This window comes from Gymnogyps californianus, chromosome 7, assembly GCF_018139145.2.
Source record: "Gymnogyps californianus isolate 813 chromosome 7, ASM1813914v2, whole genome shotgun sequence".
Classification (NCBI taxonomy): domain Eukaryota; kingdom Metazoa; phylum Chordata; class Aves; order Accipitriformes; family Cathartidae; genus Gymnogyps; species Gymnogyps californianus.
The window spans coordinates 13,770,108-13,789,949 of NC_059477.1; the positions used below are offsets into that span (position 1 = coordinate 13,770,108).

General features: G+C 37.8%; 1 protein-coding gene across 1 annotated transcript in view; it reads right to left on the reverse strand.

The window, feature by feature from the left end:
• The window catches only part of ALS2 (alsin Rho guanine nucleotide exchange factor ALS2), a 41,263-nt gene that overhangs the window by 8,411 nt on the left and 13,010 nt on the right, over positions 1–19,842 (reverse strand). Inside the window, exons 9-26 of the mRNA XM_050899707.1 lie at positions 18,840–19,016; positions 16,901–17,072; positions 16,324–16,504; positions 14,509–14,574; positions 11,760–11,922; positions 10,840–10,971; positions 10,452–10,580; positions 10,002–10,072; positions 9,563–9,629; positions 9,072–9,274; positions 8,864–8,929; positions 6,947–7,045; positions 6,216–6,380; positions 3,689–3,800; positions 3,308–3,385; positions 3,062–3,195; positions 765–932; positions 371–488 (exon numbers count right to left, since the gene is read on the reverse strand). Of these exons, the coding sequence (XP_050755664.1) occupies positions 371–488; positions 765–932; positions 3,062–3,195; positions 3,308–3,385; positions 3,689–3,800; positions 6,216–6,380; positions 6,947–7,045; positions 8,864–8,929; positions 9,072–9,274; positions 9,563–9,629; positions 10,002–10,072; positions 10,452–10,580; positions 10,840–10,971; positions 11,760–11,922; positions 14,509–14,574; positions 16,324–16,504; positions 16,901–17,072; positions 18,840–19,016 (2,301 nt within the window). The remainder of the gene's footprint in view (positions 1–370; positions 489–764; positions 933–3,061; positions 3,196–3,307; positions 3,386–3,688; positions 3,801–6,215; positions 6,381–6,946; positions 7,046–8,863; positions 8,930–9,071; positions 9,275–9,562; positions 9,630–10,001; positions 10,073–10,451; positions 10,581–10,839; positions 10,972–11,759; positions 11,923–14,508; positions 14,575–16,323; positions 16,505–16,900; positions 17,073–18,839; positions 19,017–19,842) is intronic.

Sequence of the window (19,842 nt, forward strand, 5' to 3'; positions counted from 1 at the left end):
ACTCAGAGGAGTCAAGACAGTACAAGAACTTGGGCTATTACTTGGACTAGTCATCTGTCCAGTACTATTAAAATTAACATGCAATAATTAGCAAGTATTTCAAGATGCTTTGCTGGGATCCAATGTATAAGAATTAAAATGGTAACTGAGCAGAAACTGACTTTAATGCAGTATCCATTAGGTATACAATGATTTTAGTCTTAGTTGTGGATTTTAATTCAATAAATTAGGAAGTTATGAGCAAACATGAATGAATACAACATGGATTACAAGAGTGCAAATATGGAAGGAATTAAGGAAAACTACCACAAAGTGAGCTTGATGTCATGCCTTACCAACAAGCTATGTGAGCATTTGAGAGTCACAATACCTTTATCAAATATTTTTTTATATTTTCATATTTTTCCAGGGTGAAGGCACCAATGTGTTGTGGAATGAACTCCAAACTTTCCAGTGTCTGAGTATGTGAGCGGCTCAATAATTCTGGGCTGCAGTTATAAAAAGGACAAAGACATTGTACAGATTATTTATGAGACATACAGTAGGAAAAAAAACCCTGAAACTAACAACTGAACTAATTCTAAATGTCAGTATGTCCCCGAAAGGGTTTACAGTGCAGAGTATTAAGAGTTCAGATTTTGTTTAGGATTTATTGTTTTAACTGAACTTTTACAGTTAGAGTTTCTAGTCTAGAGTAGAGCGTGATTCCAGTTTCTTTCTCAATACTTTCTTTGTCTTGCTGACTACATTCTCTAGGAACCAACCTGTCTTTGTGCTGCCGTCGGTTGGTGGTCAGGGCCACCGCAATGTTGTCCCAAGCCTTCCATCTGTCCCCCTGGCCCGGGCTCTCACAACCAAGCTGGTTCCAGCATTCTTCAAATACTGCCTTCCATTTCTCATCGGGAGGCACTGCCAGGATCCCGAGTTTCCGCCTAATAAAATGACCAGTTAGTCTATTAAAATCAAACAGTAGTGAAACAACACATTCAGTTACGAAAATCACCCATGGCTAATGTCAATCTAACATCTCATACTATTTTACCAAAAGCTGATATACTTAACAGTCTCTACTGTGAACCAAGTTTATCACTAAGAATAAACATAGAACCTACTATTTAATTGATGTGTTGACTTTCAACACCTTTAAAAAAGAACTTACAAAAAGTTATACTTATCCTTAATTTTTTTTCCTTGCTAACTAACATACATTAATCCATGTAACATATTATAATGTTACAAGATTAAAATGTTTTTAATACCAGCATGTGGGAACAACTATGAACCTTATTACATTAGACAAGCCAGTCTTAATCTTTCTTGTAGTCCTCCAGCAAATGGTTTGCTTAAAACCAAAAAGGACTGGTTTGATTTCCAAGAAAACAGGGCATATTGCACTTGACTGGGCTTGTCTTCACCACTGGTATTCATTCAGAAGGCTCAGGGCACATTCCCATAGCAAGGACATAGTACAAATATGTCCCAAATATCTCACTATCCTGGAACGTACAAATAGCATGGCTACACAGATAAATACCAAGGATGGATATATGGCTTCTGCCCCTACAGTAGTATCTACATATGATGTTGCATGACATGTTAGGGATGTGCTGGTAGAGAGTAAAACCAGCTCAGGCATCTTTTCACTGACAGCCAATGCTTAGGGATCCTCCATAGCGAAAAGAAAACCAAGAACTGTTGTTCTCCCTATACATAGATAGATATCTCAGACATATAATGAAATTTAGGGCTTTGAGAAGCTTTTGTAAAGCAAATAAATGCTGTCAGAGTTAACAGTTCTATCTTGATTTAAATCAAGTGTCAGAAATCATCAGACCTTTCATCAGTACCTTTTCCACCACATTTGAGATGAGAACTAGCAACACTGGTATTCCCCCATGCTTCCAGTTTCACAAAGCAGAAAAAGTAGGCTCTAACCCTTTTCACAAATTATACCACAAGATTTTCAACTTCAAGAGAGCCTGAAAAGGGTAGCTGAAACCCTTATTTCACGAGCAATCTTCACAAATATGTACATACATTTATTCATAGACTCCCTACTGGAGTAAAAAGCAGACAGCTGCTAAGGTTGCAAGTGTTCAGTTCAGCAGGGAGGCCTGCTTAACTTTGCATCCTGTTGCAGGTGTCAGCACTGTCAAAAGAAATTACCAGTGAATGCTTCAGGAAGCATACTGAGAAGTAATCTACGTAAAAACATTAGAGTTGTGTTTCCCATTTTAATCTGAAATTTGAGAGTATGCTTCAAAGATCTTGAATCCTGTACAACAATTACTACTATTGTAAACCAGTATATAGCGCTACCAAATACTGAGATTTCAACAACAATTCTTTAAATTTACTTAAATTTCTTCTACTCAAAGATGTCTGTTATGACTTAAATAAAACAAACATGTTTTTTTCCCCAGAGACAATTAAGCAAATTGACCTAATGCATCTGCTATAAATAGGGTTATATGGAAACTTTTCAAAATTATCTTTGCCAAGGCATTAAAATGCTCTCTTTTGCAATTCAGCAGATTTTTCTACTATTTTCTTATGCATTGTTTGGAAGAGGTGTATTAACTAGCTAATTCTGTCCAAATGTATCCCCACTGGCATTATTAAATTACATACTAAGTGAATTAATTTACCAACAGAATAATTCGCAGAAGGCAGAGAGGTCTGTGATTGACTTATCACTCCAATGTAACTTAGTCTTTCTCAGTACCTCAAAAGTCATCAGCAGCTGTGAACTCAGGTTCTAACAGTCAGTTCAGACATAAATAAAAAAATTCTGAGACTGCTACAGCACAGTAGCAGCATGTCAGCTATCCTGTAATTTCATGCTGTTACTTGGGTATTCAAGTAGTAATTAAAGCAAGAACAGCTATAAAGAAGATTTTTATCTTATTTTATTTCCCAAGCAGGAGGGAAGAGGAATGAAAAAGGGAAAGTGTTTTCAAAATCTCACTGTTTCTTTGGAAAAAATATTTTTAACTGGCCTTTGAAAAAAGACAATAGTTATGTTCCAAAGTATTACTGAACCATCTTATTCAACACTCACAATGCTTTAGGTTTGTCCTTCTCATTCTCATACAAACTAGGTTTGAAGTAGGTTCCTGTGATTTTTATTCCAGATCCCCATTCTCCACTGAAGAGACCTTCAATATAATCTCCATTTGGCAAGGTCAGTGTTCCCTTGAGAGAAGATAATAAAAAATTTAATTGAAATCCATTGGGAACCAAATTACAAGGGAAGAGACTTTTTTTTAGATGGTAACAGTTTACAAGTGACAACTCTAAAACCAACCTTTCCACTCAGAGTCCAGTTATCTGAAAATTCCCCCTCATAGACTGTATCATCCTCAGAAAGCAGAATTCCGGTCCCCTATGAAGAGAATCATAAAGAACATAAAGTGGTAACTGTAACAGAAGGCCAGGCCGCAGATCTAAAGATACACTGAAAAACCTGTTACTAATTCTTAGCAAATAATAATTTTTTTAAAAGCAGTTTCTGAAGTAGTCCTAGGTAAAACAGAGCAGGGATTATAAAGACAGTTTAAAAAGCCAGGACAATAGAAGGTTAGAAGAACAGAAGGTTTACACAGCCTAACATACACTCATCTACCCCAGAACGCTACCACACTTAGAGGAAAAGTCACTACAGCACAAGATCCGGTGTTCAACTCACCATCATTTTGTTGGTGCTGAAGGCTCCTTCATAATATAGTCCAAACTGAGTAACCACAACACCGTTGCCTTGGCAAAGATCATCTTGCCACATTCCCATATACTTTTCTCCTCTGAAGAAAAATGAAGTAGGAACAATACAGTCTAAGTAGTACACTTATATCCTTTCTTTGGCTTAACTGCGATATTTGACCATTACAGAAACCATTAGAAAAGAGTCATGCAGCACTTGCTTCAGGTCTGTCAATCTAGTTTCACTAGCTTCATGGAAATAAAGACTCTTTGTGATAGAAGTAAACTATAGTGAACTTCCTTTCACAATTCACATTACAAATTGGCCACATCCAAGCAAACTGTTCCTGATGATCCGAAACAATGCTGAAGCCCCATTAAGCCCAATTCCTATCAAAGAAACCTGAGCAGTAGCTACAGCACATAAGAAACAGGGAAACTTGTTAGCTGATCCAGATCAGCTTTATCTAAGATTTAAGTTGCATATGAACGGGGATCTTCGGCTTCATCAGGCATCTACCTGATGTATTTAAGCGTTATTTAGAAAAGATGCAAGAAGCTTATTTTAGGCATTTTTTTTGCCAAAGCTTTTGATTTCTTTACCTAAACTCAGATTACTCAAATTGAGAGGATAATAAATGAAAGAAACCAAACTGTTCTACTTGGGGGATAGGAAGGAGACCTACGCAGTCATAGATGACATTTTGAAAATATCAAGAGTGCAAAAATTGTAAGGAAACAGATCACGTTGTAGAAAGTTTCTGGATAATAGCCCAACAAAGGTCATGTCATAAAAAAATTAGACAATTAAAGATTGCTCACAAATAAACATCAGCCTCTTTCAGACTACTATTTAAAATATTTTTTTTGTGAGTGTAAGTCTACAGAGGTCAGGCTAGAGTGTTTGAAACTAAGTGCAAGTACCAAATATTTTGAAACAATCTATTTTTCCAGTTGTTCTGAAAAAGAACCTGATGTTTTCACCATACAAGTAATAAAATAATTAACTTGTCAAGGATTTTTTTGTTTCCTTTTAGAGGGAAAACAGTGATTGATTTAATAGAACTCTGCTTATTATGGAGTATTTTCCTTCTAGTACCCAGGAAAAAATATGGTCATGGTAAAGAGCAAGCCCAGCCATTAATGTGAGTTCAGGGGTATCTTCCAGCTGATTGGACCCATCACCTAGCAGAACGCTGGTCTGATTCATCACGCCAGCTACAGGGGTCTCTGTTGGGTGAAGCCTTCTTGAAGAGACAGATGCAGCATACTCAGTTACCAGGATGGAAACATAACAGAGTAGAAGTCCTACTGGCTCAAATGACTGCTTTGCAGTAATGACAGCAAGTTATAAAGAGCGTCTGCAGCTATTCCTTATTTGTCTGGGCTGAAGAATAAGAAGTGAAGAAAATTAATCCTTAGGCCACAAACATATGCACATATCCTTCCCTGAGACCAGAAAGAAAAATACCATGAGGGCAGCTCACTCATATTTGAGTAGCTCTGGAACAGAAAGCAAATGCCACACTCCTCCCCCACCATGAACTGCCACTGCATTTACAAATTCTGGAGGTGAGAGGACCTGTGAGGAAAGCTGCCATCTCTTTAGTTTGTCCTAGGTAAATAAATGACTAAAAGTATGTGGAGACATCTTGACACTAGAGTATAAGAACAACCACCACCACTGAGCAAGACTAGATGCAAAACTGACATCAGAAAATACCTAGAGATGCCACAATAGCTCTGTTTCAGAAAAATATCCACATACACACTCCTCCGCACACCCCCTTCATCTCCAGACTTCTTACTATTCTGCTTTTTAAGTGGGCTTTTGGTTCAGTTAAACCAAAACCAGTTTTCTTCGGCTGTCACCAAAAGCTCTCTCTTCAGGAAAAAAACCAGCATTAAACTGGTGACTGAAAAAGCAGACTATATTGATCTGTGCTCAGACAGTATTCATTTAGTGCACATATTTAGTGTAATTCTGTTTCTGAGACCATCATTTCACTAGTCTGCCCTAAGAGAAAGCATTTTCCCTCTGCTGCATTGACAGAATAAGTCAATGGAAAATCTGAGCACGAGCTGAAATTTACCTAGTCCTGTATATCCCATCACTGAACAACTCAGTCTTATAGGCCTGAGATGAAAGAATACTCCTCACATGACATTCATAAAACTTTCAGCACTCACACAAGATACTTCAATAAGATACCATATTTAGTGCTAGTTTTCAGGCAGGACTATGATAGCAAAGCAAGGCAGAAAAAACCAAAGCAAAACAAAAAACCCCACTTTTACTCCAGAAGCAGCACAAAAAAGCAGTCTCTAGACCCAATTCTTTAGATCACCAACCCAGAAAGCCTAGTATAAAGAAGGAAAGAAAAAAGAAAAAAAAAAAAAAAAAAAAAAAAAAGACATGCAGTACTACTGCTACTAACAGATCAAATCCTTTCCTACTCTTTTAGCAATTGTACATCATACCAGTGTTTTAAGGATTTGTGGAACTGCAGCCTTACCTTGTGATATCATCAAAAACTCCATAACCACTCTTCTTATCCATTGTCCACTGTCCAATGAACATACTGGGAGAGGAAGAGGTCAGCTTCCCACTGCGTAGCAGACCATGCCCATGACGCATGTTATCCTGAAAACACCCTTCATACACCTCACCAGTAGCATAGCTATAATGAAAAAGACAATAAGATTCCTATAATCTACTTTTCTGTTGTGGGTTTTTTTTCTGTTGTCGTTGGTTTTGGGTTTTTTGGTTGGGTTTTTGTTGGGTGGGGTTTTTTTGGTTTTTTGGGTTCCTCTCCCCCCCCCGCCCCCAAACAAATAAGCCTCTCTTTTTCCTTCTAGGAATTACATTACAGCCACATCAAGCAGGAACTATAGTAAAAATATATTTGGGATAAAAGTGAGCCTTTAATTCAAGTCTTTTGATGCTTTGTTGTTTTAAAGCCACTCTCTCCCCAACAAGCAAGGCCATATTTATCTCAGAAGAAAGAATCCTCTATTATTGAAAGGTAGTAGCAACATCAGAATACATATTAATAACAGAACACTGTACAAGTATGCATTGTGAGCAATCTACCAAAAGCAAAGCAGAAAATAAGCCAAGCTAACTATAATCACAAGTCTGAAATGTAACAAGAAAGCTACATACAGAGGCTTGGTAAGCAGTGTGCCAGAGCATCAGCCCTGCTCTCCCTTCTGCAATGACAGCAACACAAGTTCTACATGTTACCTGTAGACTCCATGCCCACACATTTTGCCTTCCTTCCAGTACCCCACGTAATGGTCATCCTTATTCAATGCTTTGTTTGGCACTCTGTATTCACCATACCTGTTAATGCACAGAAGCGGAACACAAGCAGCTATAAAGCTAATGCATTTCATTAAAAACAGGAGCAGATACGTATCACAGACCCATTCTAAAATCAGAATGCTCTATATCATTTTTAGCGCATCTCTTCAACTACAGCAGTTACAGATTATTTGTTTAAAGAGAAAGCAGGAATTCCAGCATCACTAGGTCAATTTAGTCTGCACTGCTTTTCTCCTGTTTGATTGTGGCATGTTTTAAGTATTCCCCTCTCTACCGCACTGCAGCATTTTTCTCAGCTTTCTAAAGGCCACAAGTCCTCTCACATCCTAAGACTGCTTCTACCTTTGTTGTCTTCTTCAGGTCTTGATAATTCAAGCACACCTTTATTCCGGGGAAAGATCAGAACATATATTGCTACAGAGAATATTTAAAAAAAAAAAAAAAAAGATGCTAGCTTCCAATTATGCTCAAACAGTGGCACAGAATCGTTCACAATTTCAGTATGCCTGAAAAGAATGAGACGCAGAACTTTTATTTATTGATTTTAATCTTCTGAGATTAAAATCCAGTTATGAAGGTTCTCCTGAGAGCACGTCTAGCCCAACAAGACATTACTATTGTTAAGTGTTGAGACTATGCAGTGTTCAGCATGCATGCTGAAATACAAATATATGCATTTGATAATCCTAGCAATTACAGCGAAATACCAATCCATTTATTTCTGGTGGGGATTTGTTTGCAATATATCCATCTCCAACAACCCTAAAATCACCAAGGTTAGTTACACTTATTATTAGTTACAAATGACCAAAGCTCTAATCTGGTTTTATAGTTTGACATTATACCAATAGCTAAGGTGCATTTTAAAAAGCTGTCAGCAGCCAGACCACATTTCAATTTCCCCTCCAACTCAATACTTTGAAAATACATCTGGAAGCCAATAGGACTCCTCATATATTTTTATCCTGCCCAGTACAGACATGTCTGCTCACAAGATTCATATAAAAATACCTTTGGAAAGAAGTTAACCTCTTAGCCTCAATAGTGCCCTAAGCAGATTCTTAGCAATGAAATCCATAGATTAATTCAAAGCTGTGTAATAAATTACTAAGTTACTTTCAAGTGGTCTTATTTGTTTCACCAGATAATTTGGTAATGTCTAGAACTTCCGTTCATCCTATTTTCAAACTCCTCTGTACTAGTTATCTTAATCACCAGGATCACATACTCTCATTAGTTTTGTTTTCATCACTCAAACCCTGAAGTCTCAATTCAAGATTTTGTTGTCTCCTCCCTGAATTATTAAACCCTTGCTCTACCAGAAACAGAGCAAGGAAAACATTAGAGAAGATACATCACTACATTGTATGAAAGGCATTGCATTTTCTAGAAGGATTAAAAAAAACAATACCAGAACTTTTGAAAGAACATCACAACACAGAAAGTTAATAGTTACCTATACAGCAGAAAGCTGACTGCAGACTTTTCAACTGGCTTCCTCTGCTTAGGAGTTTACACCCACCCACCCATTCTTTCTCCTCGGCTGTTTTACCATTTCCTTCCTCCATCCTACAGCTGATTACCCCAATTAGTTTCAGTTTTTATGAAAGAGCAAGTTTTTAATCACGCAGTTGCGGAGTCTGTTACGAAGACAACTAGCATACCTCTGGATAAATGAGAGATTATCTATATATCAATATATAGATATATCTTGCTAACATACATAACCCCAAGTCAGTAAGATTCACTGCAAAACCTTTTAATTAAAGGTTTTTATCTCCTACAACAAAAGGTATTTCTTGCCCTCTGGCTCCACAAGTAGTGAGAGGATCTTACCCATCCTCCAGCCCAGTCCGGAAAGTCCCAGAGTACATTCTTCCATCTGCCCACTTTAGGATCCCTCTGGAAAAAATACAAAGCCATACACGTGTATAAAATAATCAGTTCACTTCGCACTTCCCAAATTACTTCTGTGAGTGAGTCTACTTATTGATACAGCAACCACCTCATTTTATTTTCAACTGTTACGTTCAAATGCTTTTACCTGCCATGGGGTTTTCCCGAAAGCCATCTCCCATCATAAACAGCATCCTTAAATCGAGGGTCCTTATAGAAGGTGTATTTGGCACTGCGAGAAATAGGAGGTTCCTGTCTTGGCACATTCCCACCAGCTCCATATAGAATTAAGTCAGAAGTCCCTTTAAGGGCCTGATCCACTGCTTGGCTTATTGCCCTCAGCCACTTGGTCTGAAACAGAAAGTGTTTCATCACAGAATTTAGCTAACATCTGTCTTTGCATTGAATCTCACCTTTACAGCAACTACAATAATCTCCTTTGCACTCCTCAGTACAGTGTTGTAAAATGGAGCACTGCTACAGTCAAGCACAGTGTACAGTCAACCTGCATACCAAGTTGTAGGAAGACTTCATTCTTGGTGAATACTTAGGCAATACTTGTCCCTATTTGGTTTCACAGTAGGAGAGAAAAACTCACTCATATCACTGAAGCCATGCAAAATTTGTAGATATGCCTACCTTTTCCTGTGGTGTTGAAGAAACAAGAACAAGCTGTTCTTCTGGTGTTGTAATCTTCAATCCATTCCTACATGGGAGGGAAAAAAGTATTTTAATCTAGTGAAATTTCATACTGAAAAAGGCAAAGTTTCTTAAAGCATGAATATTGTATCTTCCCTCCCCACCCAGCTAGCATTCGCTTTAAGTCAGCAGTGAAAAGAAGCAGCAGGAAAGACTACTCACTTCCCTCTTGACTACCTTATGCTTTCTGATGTTTATACAACCTTTTTTTTTTTTTTAAAGACATAGAAATACAGTAAGTTTCCTGAAACAATAAAGAGGGGTATACATGATTGCATCCAGCCTATTCTGCTCCTAGGTTACAATAATTGGTTACAAAATGCTCATCCTCCCTCCCAAGGTATCTGACTATTTCAGCATCACAAGCAAGAATACTCACACATTACCAGCTTCTTCTGAAAGAGCTTCTACCCACAGTGTGGACAAGGGAAAAATATGGTGCGTTGAGAACTGTAAGCAAGGAGAAGGAAAAGGGAAACTTCACCAGGTACTGATCCATTACCCCTGCCCCATGTTTTTTCCTGAACAGTTTTTTTCCTTTTCTTTGAGGACTAGGGAAAACTGAGCATTACAGGCTCCTTATATGCACCTTGCTCCGAGAAACAGCCAACAGAAACCACGCCAGCCACTGGGCAACAGCAATCAAACATTAAAAAAAAGTACATAATTTCAAATTTATTTGTAAACATGAAAAAAAAAAAATCACTTTTAAGTGTTCAAGCAACATTGCAGTGAACGGTGCAAAAAAACTTACCTTCACTATATGAAAAATATGCCATCTTGTTTGAAGCAGAGAAAAGGTTTTGTTCCTGGATACAAGCTGGCTTACCTGAGCATGTACCAGAGCATCATTAAAGAGGATGAACCAGTTTACAGAGAATCTTCCAGCATGCTGTAGGGACAAGCCCCGATTGCTGCTTTCACAGATTAAACGACGCTCTGGCTTCCGCAAGGAATCCTACAGGTAGGGTTAAAAACAAAATTTCAGAAGCTTACTGCTCACTGATTGTATCTTAAGGTCAGTGCTAATTGTGACTTAAGGTCACTGCTATTTGTCTTTCATAGTAAAGGTGCAACCTTTCTAAAGTTAAGAGTACTACAGCAACACAAATTAGAAAAATGAGAAGTGTAACTGGGACAGTAGCATCAGTAATAGACACAGGGTACAATGCTAACAACAAGAGATTCAAGCTGCTAGTGGACAATTGTCATTATACCGTCATTTTCCCAGGAAAGGTCTTCCAGAAGCCAAGTGTGTATTCTGCTTCTTTCCTTTTTCTGCTAAGATGGACAGCAAGGCTTTCATAACAAGAACTAGAATCCTGTAGCTTCTGGTATTCTGGAGATGCCTATAGGGCACAAGGTAAGACAGACCTGAGAGCGTTTCTGAATGCCTGTACCAACAACACTAACCAAGCTCCAATGCAACTGCTCATTTTATTAAATCAGCACCAAATGCATGACAGTCGGTCTTGTTAATAAAGCAACAGTGGAGGCTAAGTTATTTTCTTGGTCGCATATTCTGTTGGTGTGCTGGGAGTTTTTAAAATCACAAGAGTTCCATGAATGTTAAGAGGAGAATGATTAATATACAATTACATGATCTACCTTCTTACAGCTTAACAAGCTGTAGCAGCAGTAGTGCTAATACCTGCAAGAGGAATACTTTAAATGACTATATTGGGATAAATGTAGAAGTAGTTATTGTTCCTGTTTAGTCATCTTTTATTTCAAAAGAATGCAATTATATAAATCTAAATGGGTGGTAAAAGTCTACCTAATATGTATGTAGTATTTTTAGTAGAGTATTACAGCCAGTGATGTAGTAATGATGCCAGATGGAACTGAAAAGCAACAGGCAAACATCAAAATAATATATTTGCAATTAAGCACTCAGGCACACAAACAAGTTCTGGCAGGGTAACAAGTTTCTACCTGTGATGTGATCTGTGCAGGTGTGGTGTAAGATTGTGCAAATAAATGTGCATGATCTTCCCTGCAGCAAATGCAAGTCCAAGGTAGCTTCTCTGAGGACTAAGCTATTTCTAATTACCTGGCATTTGCTTCACACAGTTACTTCCGAGCCATAAGTTTCATGTGTATATTTATTCAGATATAGATAGCAAAGCCAGCTTACCACTTCAAAACATGTGGCAAGCTTTAGCAAAGTTCTAGCATAATTATGAAGTCGTCCAAATGGCATGAAAAACAGAGCATTCAGAACTTCCACTAGCTGGAGGTTTTCCTCATTCTTCTCAGACAGTTTCTGTAACAGCTCCTGGTTTTTACTCAAGAAGTCTCTAAATGATGGGACCATTGGGGAACAGAGGGAGGAGAGAAGAAATAAGACAGCAAGGCATCAGTGATGTTTTATATCAATTAGCCCAGAATGCCCCTTTATAATTTTTATTGGTTTATGATAATCCAAAAAGGCAAATGCATGCTGCTTATTAATCTATTCCCAATTTAGTTTAAGGAAGTACAGTAATACAGACATGTAGCTCTCTAACAACTGCAACACAGGATTATTTTTTTTTTTACTTCTACTCTCATATGCTCAGTCATTAAACTGGTTGAAGAAAGTTGACTAAGTTGCTCCACTTGGAGAGTAACTAATTGCCTTTTTCCCCTTTAACACTTGATTAGTAAAAGAGCTAACAGATGGCATGACTTCCCCATTACTGTTAGAGTAGTACATTTCTAACACTGTTGATTCATACAAGAAGGCCTGAAAGAATCTTAACTTTGCTCCAGTGCACTTCCCTAAATATATCCAAATAATGTCTTCCCCACCCCTGCTGTTCAAGGCAACTGACCAGTTTTTCCCCTAACTAGAAAAATTACATCCTACCTCAAAGAAAGGCAGGAAATCTGTTCAATCCTCAGTCTGATTTCCAAGAGGGAGAACTAATCTATTTCAGAGAAGAAGAGGGAAATGATTCTGAAGACAATGCATTAGCACACAAAACCAGGATTTCTTCATTAAAAGGAAAACAAACCTACTTTTCCCTCTCCTTCACCATATCTGTGTGCACACATGTGCTGGCACATATGACACATCTCCATTAAAAGACATCCAGCTGGGAAGCATTTAAACCACAAGCTGCAAGAATCAGGCAAGGCTGAGAAAGCAGGCCCCAGGGACAGCGAAACAGATCAGAGAATTGCACAGCAGGGTCCCTAAGAATTCTACATGATTAGTAAGATGCCATTTCACACATCAAAATAACGTACCTTGCCTAGGTCTGCTAATGATATTTAAGAACCCTCTTGTCCAATAAGCCTTAGGAATAAAGTCTTCTTTAGAGAGAAGACCATATTTCTTAATTTTAAATTTAACCATCTGGATGGCTTGCATTTTTAAAGTGCTTCGAGATCCTCACATGGAGGTGTCTCTGTAGAAAAGTGTCAAATAATAACAGATTCATAACACTGAGTATAGCTCATCTACTCTTTCAGAGGACGTGCTCAAAAACCTGCCAACAATGGAGACTTCTATTGAAGCTAGCACTTTTTTAAAGTTGGGACTACTTCTAATGCATTCATATTGCAGAATATCCATAAAAGACAGGCTGACATCATTAACCATTGACTTAAGACAGTATCCCTCGGGGAGGGGGCAGGAGGGAAATTCATCATTATCAGCAAAGATATTCCTGACTTCCCTTTGCAAAACAGGACAAAACTTCTAAGATATCTCTTCCCTGAAGATTCAGAACCTGAAAAAGTGTTTTTCACCTGATGAGACCCTGGTTGCAGTAGGAGAAGCTGCGACACCTGACAGTGACAACTGATGTCATGAATTCAGTACAAGTAATTTCAGCATCCAGAACTCTTCAGTACTAATTATAAATATGCTTATACTTGAACTAAGATTTCCTGCAAGTCACCCTAAAAATATTGACCAATGCAGAAAGATTCTCAGTGTCTCTCTGCAGTGGGACTTTGTATTTAGTCTTTGGCACTGGGTCCTCAGGTGCAGAAGATTCTTTGCATTAGGTACCCTGGTGTTTCAAAAAACTTCCAATACCATCATTTACACTACATTTAAAGTGCTCTATAAACAGCTGTAACAATTACTCCCAGATTACAGAATTTAGGAAGGAAGGAAAGCTGGCAATTCCTCAGACAAGTTAAAAAATACCCTCATTGCAACAACTTCATCACAGCACTAGAGTGAAAGAAGCACAGTGCGTTACTTTATTTCCTAGACAAAAATACTACTGAACTGAGAAAAAAGCTTTACTTTATGATCTATAAACTTCAAATATACTGTCTCAGGCCTTAAGGTACAATTTCTTCCTCACATTTAAGAGCATCTATGCATGAAATAGAGTAAAGCAACCTTGAGAGGCAGAGAAGATACATCTGCAGAAATGCTATTTTTGCATCATTCTAAAGTGCTTCCATAAACTTAAAGAATTCAAACGAAAGTGAATTCACATTATCTACTCTTACTAATTCTTAAAGAAAAGTTTGCTGTTCTGTATTTTCTTGACAGCAACATCTGAAAGAATAAAATATTAACAAACACTGAATAGATGATGAAAATTTAACCTGAAGACTAAGCTTTCAAAAAAATCATTATCTGAAATCTATTTATGTTTCTTTCAAGGAATTTACAATAATTTATGCTTTTTTCCTCCTTTCTCCCCTTTCAAGATAAAATAACTGAACTCATTCAGCAGCATTTTAACCTAAATTTTTATCACAGTTGAGAGGAAGTAACCTTTTCTTCATCCAATGGAAAAGGAATTGGTGTACTCAAGTCAGCTGAGACCAAGTCTCTGCATGCTCATTACTACAGACATACACACACAATTCTTTAAAGTACAGTTCTTCACTAGTTCATCAAAAACTCCAGAAAATGCTAAAGGCTTGCTTACATTGCTGGCTTTGCAAGGAGCATGAATCCTCCCATTACGAGGAAGTTTGTTACTGAAGTACAATACCTAAAATAGGGAAGAAAAAGAACTTCAGTTACAAAATAAGAACATCCCTGGAAATAGCAACTGTTGTCATTTCCAACACTTTACCAATGAGATCTATAATATCTTTTACTATACAAGTAATCTAAGTACTTGAGAAAATATTAAACAGTGAAACACTCAATGTTACTGGAACACTTAGTATTCACTTTCCACATGGAGGATAGAACATGCATTACTATTCCACATTTCTGCTGCCATTAGCACAATGCAGAGGGCTTACTTTGCAAACGAAACTTGAATTTTTTTTGTTTCCCCCAAATTTGGGCATGTACAGAATAGGCCATCTGTTTCAACAGTTTAATACTGCTAGCTTCTAATTACATTCAAGATGGGAATTTCTCTTTTCCTGCTATTCAACATTCTACCTTTCACTCCTCCTCTACCAAAAAAGAATACCATTTTAAAAAAACACCTTTCTCTGAGGGAAGAGGTCTCAGCTTAGCCCAATTAACAGATAATACTTGTGTTGCCTGACAGATCCTTGGAAGATGCTCAAGGCACTGTGCTGAGGAGCATGCATAGGTTCTGATGCCATACACAGAAAAATGTGTAAAGCATTAGAAAGCAAAGGGGGAGAGCAGAAGACAGGCAGTAACAATGAGAACAGAAATTAGGTATTTCAGTCTGACAGGGAGGAAGAAGAAATTAAAAAACCCTTCTGAGAAATGAGAACCAATTCTGGAAATCCAGGTTACAAGAAAAACTGAAGACTAAGTAAGAAAGGGAGAAAATACATATTTACAGTTACGAACAACCCATTTGATAAACGGAGAAGAAAGCTTCTTTTAGGGTGATATGGCATAAGTTTATCACTGACCCAGTAAAAAGTGCTAACTGTGTTAGAAAAAAGTGCAACTAGCTGCACATTCAAAATGCTACTGCATAACAACTGAAGTTGATGATCTTGAAATTTTGTTCCCTTAGAGATTTTCAGATGTCTGGTAACCAAGACTACATTCAGAGAGGACATTTTTAGACTCTCCCCTCTGTCAAGCCAATATTTTTCACAAAAGCCTGTAGGTATTAAGTATGATGAGACTTCTGCTACCTTTGGATGAAATTATCCAGCAACTACAAAAGTTATTGAGGAGAAAGACAGCAAACAGTGTGACTGCATAGACTTCCTCTCCCAAAAGCATTAAGCTAATAAAAATAATAACCAGGATAATTCAGACTTAATTCTGAGCACTAAAGCAGCCCTGTCTTTTGGGTGAAAGGTGTAATGCTAGCTATTTAGCAGATATCAGGACAGAAGAATCGTTCTTCTGGGAGACAGTTTTTAAGCTGGTGACTATTGAAAAGGCATTTTGTAACCACAATAAACCCCCAAAGGAAGCTTTACTTAGTAGCCTAGCCATGGTATCTCTATTACATTATATTACAAGATCCTTACTATTAAGTAACGAACATTTCACTTTTTACAGGTATATATGCAGCAACCAAAGAAGAGTTTGTACGTAGAGTTTTACATTAGGGAAGCTGAAGCTGTCCAGTGTGCTCCACTGGCAAAGACTTCGAAATATACAGCTTACTACAAAATGAATTAGTTTGTGTAAAACTCTCCATACATTTTAAATTGCAAGGATACAATTTGCACAACAGTTACTTATGTAGCTTTCCTTATGATCTACTTTCCCCTAACTCAGGGCTTGTTGTGGTCAGTAGATTAAGCCTGCAGAGACTCAAGATGAGAGGGAATTGGATACTTGCTCAGTGTAACTATCCAAAAAGAGACTGGAATGCTTCAGGATGGCCAAGCTCCTGGCTTCTTTTACTCCATGAAGAAAGCTACTTAAAGAAGCTCCATGTTGACCAATGAGATAGCATAGCTTGCTGAACCTGCTTGCCATTTCCTGCAACAACTGGATTGTATTTGCATTGCCCAAATTATCTGTAACAGACCAGAAAGCAATTTAGCTTACCTTACAAAAGAGCAGCACCCATTAATAAAGAGAATTACCACAAGGTGCTGTTTAGATGTTTTATCAGCAATTTCACCCCATGGCTACATTATCCAGAATCAGGAATTGAACAATTTTAGACTAAATACAGCTCAAATAATTAAATTATTATTTCAGGTGAAACAGTCAGGAAAGCGCAAATACTAATAACATAATGCAGATGTCAAAATGCAGCTGTATTTCACCAGTTCATCCAAACAGGGGAGAAGAGTAAGACCTTAGCTTTATCTTAAAAATATATAATTACTTTTAAATTTTGCGTAAAGAAATTTATTGTGGAACATAGGGGAAATAATATCAAAGAAAATATTAAAAGAAGTTCTTACCTAAACCTAAAAGAGGTCTAAGAACCTGAGATTTGATCTCACTCAGTTTGAAATAAAACCTTCTCTCAGTAGAAGCCAACTCATGCAAACTGGCAATATATCCCATTACGTTTTTGTCTACTAAGACCAGACAGTTGTCACCACCAGCTATCACATTGCTTATGTACCCTATCTGAAAGATGAAAAAGAGAAAAGAAAAAACAGCAGCTTTAATATTTTTTCTTTTTACACTCCAATTTAAAAATAGGGCAATGCAGAATAAAGCATATCTTTAGGAGCACCAAGTGATAATAAGTATTAATTACCTACAGTGACAAACAATCCATTCAATACTGGCTTAATACAAGAATGATAAAAGTAGAAGAAACATAGTCAATGCTGTTCATTTTCCTGGTACTGACAGAGCCTAAAAGGCAATAAATAGACCATCTTTTAAGGAGACTCATACAACCATTCCATGTTTAAGAAATAGTAACCTTATGTTCAGTCACTGTTAGAACTGTGACTCGAAGCACATACTTCATGCTTGTATCAACAATGTTGATATTAAACAGTATCATTATATCAGCTATTTCTCCTATTAATTAGGAAGTGAGAATAACAAGGCTTTACTATTATGGCTGTGCTCTAAACTATAGCCCTTTCTGGACCTGAAAGATGTCAATTTATTGATAAGAGTAATATTACAGTATCAATAAACTGGACTAATACTAATAACTACACTAACACCACAAGCGGTATTAGTGTAGGTATTAGTAGGTATTTACTTTCCACAGTAGTTGGAAGCAAAATTCTTCTCGAAGGTCAGCACAAGTGCCGCTGATGCACCGTGGCTCCTCGCTAATTCTGGTTCACACGCAATACCATACAGTAATTCAGTGTTTGAGCTCTACTTTTATTTTCTTTGTTGTTAAATAGAGGATTCATTAGAAACATTGAGCCAGAGTTGTTCAACAAGCAACCCACAGGGCAATTCTGATATGCAAGAGCCTACAAGTCACCCTAAAAGAGAAGAGAAGGGAATGGCTAGCAACAACCTTACAGAAGGAATACAAGTGTGTGTGTGCGCGCGCACACATACATGTGTGCACATGCATGCACACACATGCATGTGCATATACATCGATCCAGTGTCTAAATCCCTGTCCCTCCTCAAAACCACTCTCCAAATGCTATTCTGCTCAATCTAGGGAAGTAGCAATGAGACCCAGAAGAGCTGAGACAAAGAGCTGCTTTCTACCTTCACCATCTCCTTTTTGTTACCTGAAACTCACGTTGGTCTGAAATCATACAAACAACTTGGAAGAGGATGTGCAGAGTACACACTCCTCTACCTCATGCCAACTTCAAGGCAGATAGGAGATTCAGCTTGATGAAGAAAATTGCATAGGGGCACCTCCTCTCCCCCATAAACACGCAAACGCACATTTTGGTGCCTGTGCTCAGTTCCCCCTTTACACCCATGAGAAAGGGAGGGAGAGGGAAGGACACAGTGCAGAACTCAGGGGGACCTTCTGCCCACTCACAAACAAGATGCATAGGAAGCAGAATGGAACAGAGCAGGCAGTACCCTCAATCACTTGAGAAACAACAGGAAAACGAAGAGCAATAGCAGTGAAGAATAAACACATGAAGACTGTGGTGAAAACAGAGCACAATGTAAGGGTGCACTTCTGCAGCATGCACACATGGAAGGAAATGGGTTAGACACACTGGAAACACCTCCTTGTTCCGCAAACAGAAGGAAAGACCAAGAAACAGGCAGGGAAGAGAACAATACTAATTAGGCCTCCTCCCTGCCCTCCATAAGCTGTGATCCTGATTTGATTGCTGAGAACCAGTTACTTGACACCCTTAAAGCTAATTGAACAACCAGCACTGTGCTATTTCCAAAAAGCTTCAGTATGATTTGCACTACCTTAAAGCAAATACCACTCACCTTACTACAGGATAGTAACAAAACTGGACTCTTAGTACAGCTATTTTCATACAAATTACTTTCTGTTGTTGTCTCCTGGCCACTGTAATATAATCCAGGTTGGAAGTCTTCCTCATCTGCTAAGAAGAGGGAATAATCTAGCCCTGCTGCTGTACTCCAAACACCATCGCCACATACCTGAAATTCACGAGGAAGGAAAAGACATTAGAAATCATCACCCAAAGCTGGAAGGAGAGGAGAGTACTTAATTCTGCTAGCCACACATGCATGTAAATACATCTGCCAAGAAAAAGTATTGCAATAACTGGTAACTTTTCAACTTCAGCATCTCATAACAAATACATTTCTTGCATGTATACTGAAAATTATCTTTCTTTCCAGTCTTCTTTCTAATGGCTTTTTTTGCCTTTAAATTATAAGTCAGTTTTATTTTTAAATGGGCATCAGGTGAGCTTGATTAAAGTTGGGACACTATTCTCCCCTCTACATTTAACTGGGAAACCTATAAATTTGGGAGACAGTCAACATGCTGTACATTAATTTGCATAAGGTCTAAACAGGAAAACTCTGCAGCTAGTTTTCCACTAAGACAAGCACCAGAAAACATAGGAAAGGGTCTGGTCTAAGCCAAAAATCATTTGGCTATTCACTCACTGTGATGAAAAGTTCAAAACAAACAGAAAACCCACTGCCAAAACAGCTCTGGAAATACAGAAATGAACAAATATGGTCATGGTCTAGCAAAGCTAAAAATGCTGGAAGCAATTGTTTAGAATAAAAACAGTGTTCCAAAGTATTTAAAAGTTTCAGCACTGCAACATCAATATCAGAGAAACAAAATATAAGGTAGAAGTGAAATTTGATAAGATACAACCAGTCACGTTTCTCAGTTTTAGAACTTCAGTGTGGTCAAAAACCAGTGGAAGTCTGTGTAAAGGATTTCTTGGGTAGATTTTCACAAGCTTATCTAAGAATCGTATTCACAGTATAAGCCAAAGAAATC